Source organism: Cynoglossus semilaevis, chromosome W (assembly GCF_000523025.1).
Source record: "Cynoglossus semilaevis isolate Cse_v1.0 chromosome W, Cse_v1.0, whole genome shotgun sequence".
In the NCBI taxonomy this organism is placed as follows: domain Eukaryota; kingdom Metazoa; phylum Chordata; class Actinopteri; order Pleuronectiformes; family Cynoglossidae; genus Cynoglossus; species Cynoglossus semilaevis.
This window is the reverse complement of record NC_024327.1, coordinates 9,250,018-9,256,305: the sequence shown is the minus strand read 5'-3', so window position 1 is coordinate 9,256,305 and position 6,288 is coordinate 9,250,018. Positions and strand designations below refer to the sequence as shown.

Genomic DNA, 6,288 nt, shown 5'->3' with positions numbered 1-6,288 from the left:
ATATATATATCTATATATATAGATATATATATCTATATATATATATTTCTTTTTACAAACAAAACATTTTTATCAACAATTCCCTTATATAACATTGAGTACTTAGACATTTGTCTTTCTTAACTCTTATCTTTTTCTGGACTAATTCTAAGCATTTTGCAGATTTACCTACTCTGGCGTATATTTGTTAGGACAGTGTTTCTTGGATTATATGAAAAATGGTTTTACCTTTGTTTTTTTCATGTTCATGTTAATAAAATGCATTGTTTATAACAACTGTCCTTTTAAATAGTGAGGATTCATCCTTTTTTTTAACTGAAGGATTAATTAAGAACAGTGACCTGTGATGATTACTGTATGGTGATGTGTTACTAACCCTGGCAGGTAGAGAGGCTTGTTGTTGTCCACTTGTTCCAGATACTCCCTGGAACCCCAAGCTTTGTCATTAGCAGTGTTCAGAGGAACCTCAGCATCACCAGTCACATTGTTCACCTTAAGTTTAAAGTTATACATTAATTAGTATTTGGCAAACAACCGAACACAGTTACATTTCAATAACTAACCTCTGCTTAATACATTTTTTAAGATGTTTTCTTGTTTTGGGATAAAATACCTCGTAGTTTCTATGCAGCCATTCAAGTTTCTAAGTATTTATATTTTAAGTACCCATTTGTGTATTAATTGCAAACAATGAATATGAATGAAGTGTTTAGTAGAAATGTATAGTTCTGAAAGATCTCTTTTGGTACTATCATCCTGTCAAATCTAATCAACTGAACATTTTCATATCTTAATCATTTGATGAGAAAACTGACCACATTCAATCTGTTTACTCAGCATGACAATAATAATATTTAGTTATGACTCTTTTTAGGTGGAGTATGACTCCAGGAAAAGTGTACGTCTATGGTTTGTTACTTTACCTTCACTTTTAAAACACAAATTTTGAATGAAACACAAAATTACTGAGAGTGCAGTTTGTTCTTCTGATATTTTATTACAAAAATTGTCCTCTTTTCCTTTTGTATTTTTCCTCCGCTGCCCTCTTTTTCTGGATGCTGTCCAAAACATCTTGATTCCACCACCATCTTTTCTTGTCATCTTGACCTGACCTCACACCTTCCAGTTTCCCTCACCCCTCAACTGTCACCACCCCGAACAAGCATCACACAACTTGACTCTAAATTCTATGCAACACTCCTGTTTTTTCCATTTTTCAGTAAGGTTTTAGTAGAAATAAATAATCCTTTGTCCCATATTTACCCTCGTTTTAAATGACAGAAACCAGTTCTCACTAAAAGATCAACACTGGTTTTATAAACACACAAGGATGAACCAGTTCCTCTGCGTTTCCCTGAGTACAACTGATACCATCATTACCGTAAACAGGAAGACTGAAAAGATTTCCTGCAATGGAATAAAAACTATGCTTTTTTGGGGTCAATACTTTCATTTTCCTGAAAGGTAAAGCAAACAATGACAAATCAGGAAATGTAGGAACACTGATTTTAATGAGATGTTTCTTTAAATGCACTCATTAGTTGAGTGGTTTTATTTTTAGATATTCGGTGAATTGTCATTCCAAGTACAAATCCTTCTGACCACATTCTGAGACTGAGACTAAAGTTGCCCACACCCAGAAACTGTAAATGAAACAGTCCTGCCCTTCCTTTCCCACGTCTCACCCGACAAAAACACACTTTAAACATCTCTGTGAGGACAACACACCTGCTTTATAAGCACCTTTAATGCAATGTCAACCATCCGAACAAAATCCCTGATTCCCAGCTAACCATAACATATGACAGTGGATTTTGCAGAGCATTGACTAAACAGTTAGGATCCTTTAGTGCTCACAATATGTGCTTTTGTCATGTAGGACAAAGTTGTTCATTATAGGGTCCATACTGAACAGTGAAGGCAGGGTTGAACACAGTCATATTAAACATTACTATTGTAGCAGCTGAAGACTGATCTCTCTTTCATAAACCTAACATGTGACCCACCATAATTCAAGTTTAAGAATGAAATTAAAATAAAGGGGATACATTTGCTTGTGTAATGTATTTGTTATTTTTTTACCGAAATAAACAAATCTGCAATTGTTAAAAAAATTCTGTGAGTCCCTCAGCCATGTTTTCCACCACAGAGTACCAGGAACTGTTGGTACCATGAAATTCTGTGAAGAAACTACACAGCTGTTGCAATACAAACATTGCTTGTTTTCACCACTGAAGATCTGTGAAGATTTTACTGATGTGGGGAAAAAAACACAGATTCCCAGCATCTTCAGGTCTGTCTGTATGTCCTCTGCACCAGAAATGGGCAAAAGTACTTGGAACATTTTTTGACCATTGTTTGTTAAGTTTGCTTTCCCAAGATGATAGATGTATTAAATTTTCCAAGATGAAAATCATTGCAAGGACAAACAGTGCGTACAAAAATGCGAAGGACCGCACAAGGGTTAATGTGGTGGAAATGCACATACACTATATTGCCAAAAGTATTCACTCACCCATCCAAAAAAATCGGAATCAGGTGTTCCAGTCACTTACAAGGCCACAGGTGTATAAAATCAAGCACCTTGGCATGCAGACTGTTTTAACAAACATTTGTGAAAGAATGGATTGCTCTCAGGAGCTCAGTGAATTCCAGCGTGGAACTGTGATAGGATGCCACCTGTGCAACAAATCCAGTCGTGAAATTAAATCCACAGTCAACTGCCAGCTGTATTATCAGAACATGGAAGTGTTTGGGAACGACAGCAACTCAGCCACGAAGTGGTAGAGCATGTAAACTGATTGTTTGGTGGAGGGAGAGTTATGGTGTGGGGTTGTTTTTCAGGAGCTGGGCTTGGCCCCTAAGTTCCAGTGAATGGAACTCTGAATGCTTCAGCATACCAAAACATTTTGGACAATTCCATGCTCTCAACTTTGTGGGAACTGGCCCCTTCCAACATGACTGTGCACCAGTACACAAAGCAAGGTCCATAAAGACATGGATGACAGTCTGGTGTGAATGAACTTGACTGGCCTGCACTCCTGACCTCAACCCGATAGAACACCTTTGGGATCAATTAGAGCGGAAACTTAGTGCTAGGCCTTCTTGTCCAACATCAGTCTGTGACCTCACAAATGCGCTTCTGGAAGAATGGTCAAAAATTCCCATAAACACACTCCTAAACTGTTATAGCTGCAAAGGGTGGACCGATGTCATATTTATCTGGAAAGGAATATATGTGACAAACATAGGAAGCAGACTTGGGTCTGGAAGGTTCCAGTTTCGAGTCCACCAGCGGCCAAGTTACCACTGAGGTGCTCTGAGCATGGCACCGTCCCCACACACTGCGCTTAAAAGCTGCCCACTGTTCACTTTGGTGATGGGTTAAAAGCAGAGGTCATATTTCATTGTGTGCAGTGGTTTGCTGTGTCACAATGACAATGAGTTCACTTTCCTTCCTTTCCTTCTATGCCTTCTATGCCTTATATTCCTTATATGCGAGTCATGGCAGGTGAGCGAATACATTTGGTCATATTGTGTATGTGCTGGTACTGTTCCTAGTTTTTGGTACCAGTGACAATCATGTTTATTCCTGAAAGAAAGTGAAAATACAAAAAATAATAAAAACAAAAAATTATAAATGCTAACGTGAGGTTCTTCAGAAAAACAAATCCATACCCAATCGTTCTTGTGTAGGTCAAATTAATTGAAAAGCGTTTATTATCATCACCCACACACCTCATGCAGCAAATGAAGGTGAACGAAAGTGAACTACTTGTCATTGTGACACAGCACACCACTGCACACAGCATGAAAAATATGCTAAAATATTTACGTACCCATTCTCCGACACTGTTGTTCAGACCATCTGTGACCACTTTCACTTCTTCCCACAGAATTCGCTCCTTGCCCCAGTGACGTATCTTGGATCGAGTCTTGACAGCAAACACGAGCAAGATGATGAGACCAATGAAAACCAGAAAGCCAAGGACAATGGCTATAGCCTGCAGGCACATGCAATTAATGTTAAAGATGTAGGGATAATGAATCAGACTTTTATTTTTGAGAGATTTTAAGAATGTGATTTTATTGTTTTAATACTTGCTATATTTATTAAATAAAATGAATAAAGTAGAAAAAATTGTAATTAGTAAGTATAAGTAAATAAAAATAACATTTTTAAATTGTGGCAAAATATAGGTACATTTTACTTAGGGACAATGGTAGTTAAATATGAATTAAAGATGACTATAAAAAGGTAAATATTTTTCAGAAAAACAGCTTAAACATTTACCCAAAATACTACAGCACTGGCTGTATATTAAAATACTTTAATATGTCGTTAAAAAGAGATTAAACATAATCTGTGAAATTTCTTCCTCTGTATGACAATTAGACAATTGGAGCAGTAAAGCCATGTTGTATTAAATTAAGATAAAATAATTATTTATTTTGTTTACATCATATTGAAGTTCCATCCATCCATCCATTTTCATCCGCTTATCTGTTACCAGGCCGCGGGGTCAGCAGTTGCCACCCAAATCACATTGCACCGTACCCAAACCTTCCTGCAGGTGGTGAGTCCACTGGAAGGTACCAACCGCCCTAACCGGGATTCGAACTTGTCCAGGAGGTGAACCCTGGGGTTCCACACCAATGACAGAGACATTGCCTCTGGGCCAAAGCGCCACCATATTGAAGTTATTTGTAATTTGTTTAAAAAACATAATCAATGGTAATTTTATTTAATTTAGACAATTTCTGTGCACATCAATTTTATAGTGCAAGATTTGTTTTTCCATAAGTTGTTATGTTAAAGATACATATCAAGCGTTTTAACTGTAAATAGAGCAAATTTCTGTTTGTTTTTGTGGGTGTTCAAAGAGAACAGGAGAACAATGGGTTAATTTAGAACAATGAAAATGTTAGACACCACTAAAAGATTATCTGACCTCCTGTGGCTCAACCACACAGTAGTGGTACAGATACTGGTTGATGAAGATGCCTTGGGCCTGCGTCTGTGTCTGGTACTGGGCACACAGTTGGCGGATCTGGCTGTAGTAAACTGAACCTGTGGATTGAGCTGTTGGATTCACTGACACCAGATACACAATGGTGGTGATGATCATGAGAAATGCCAAGATGGCACAGATGATGGTGGTTGCCAGATAAAACTTTGATGATCGAGCAGCATTTTGTCTTGACACTACCAACACAAAAATGATGAGGACGGCAATAAATGTGATGCCAGAAATGGCAATAATGAAGACTTTGCCTGCTTTGGGATCCATCTGTGTTTCTCCGTACCCATAGGAGCCACCTCCATATGCACCACCATAACCTGAATCATACCCAGAGCCATAGCCTGTGCCATAGCCCCCACCATAACCACTTCCATAGCCACTGCCATATGTTCCACCGTACGTGCCACCGAATCCTAGCAGTCCAACACCACCTCCCATCCCCATCAGGCTCATGTCATAATCCCAGGCCAATGTGGAGGCTACACAGGCAAACACAGCGACACACATGATGATGATGATGATGCATAGGATCTTCATCACGCCAGGAGGTGAGGACCAGCGGTGGAAGTGAAGCATCTTGTCTGAAGTATAGTAGGAGAAGACGGGGTTGGAGTGTCTGCTGCTGTGGCTGTGGGAGATGTTGACAAGATGCGGTTAACATGTGATAGTCAACATATGTAATGTCTACAGTTTCTCCCCTAAATCTGAGGAGAATATTCAAAAATTGGGCAAAAATCTGAGGGATTCTGGCAGGGTCATTATACCTTTACTAAGGGCAAAATCCAAAGAAACTGTTAAAGCAAGCAAATATTAGGATCATTGATCCTATGCTCTTTCTCTATATTGTTCTTCAATCTCAAGTGTTCTTTGAGTTAAATATAGTTTAATGGGAACATAATAAATCATACTTCAAACCATGTCCTTTAACTGCTTGTTTCCTTTTCTCTTTTACATAGTTATCGTGCTGGTGGCAATGACTAATGGAATGACTATCAACTGTGCTAATAGATGCCAACTCGAAACAAAAAGAGAAATCATGTCCTTAACCATTCTAAGGACATGGTTTAAGTCTACAGCTGTTATCTACATATCTGCATTGAGGTTTTATAAAAATGAAGTGTGGACTGAAGTTCAGGTATGAGAAGGGTGACAGTTGCAGTGAGTGACAAAACAGTCAGTCAACTTACTGTTTGCTACCACTGTGCTGGTAGGGTGTACTGCTGTGTTTTGTCCCCAGCATTGTGACTACAGCTACCAATCAACT

At 38.5% G+C, this 6,288-nt stretch overlaps 1 protein-coding gene across 1 annotated transcript in view; it reads right to left on the bottom strand.

Annotated features, from left to right (window-relative positions):
- Window positions 1-6,282, bottom strand: part of LOC103397131 (occludin-like) — a 7,809-nt gene extending 1,527 nt beyond the window's left edge. Inside the window, exons 1-4 of the mRNA XM_017042645.2 lie at window positions 6,212-6,282; window positions 4,953-5,652; window positions 3,840-4,004; window positions 377-492 (exon numbers count right to left, since the gene is read on the bottom strand). Coding sequence (XP_016898134.1) covers window positions 377-492; window positions 3,840-4,004; window positions 4,953-5,652; window positions 6,212-6,264 — 1,034 coding nt within the window. The 5' untranslated portion in view covers window positions 6,265-6,282. The remainder of the gene's footprint in view (window positions 1-376; window positions 493-3,839; window positions 4,005-4,952; window positions 5,653-6,211) is intronic.
- Window positions 6,283-6,288: the final 6 nt, after the last annotated feature.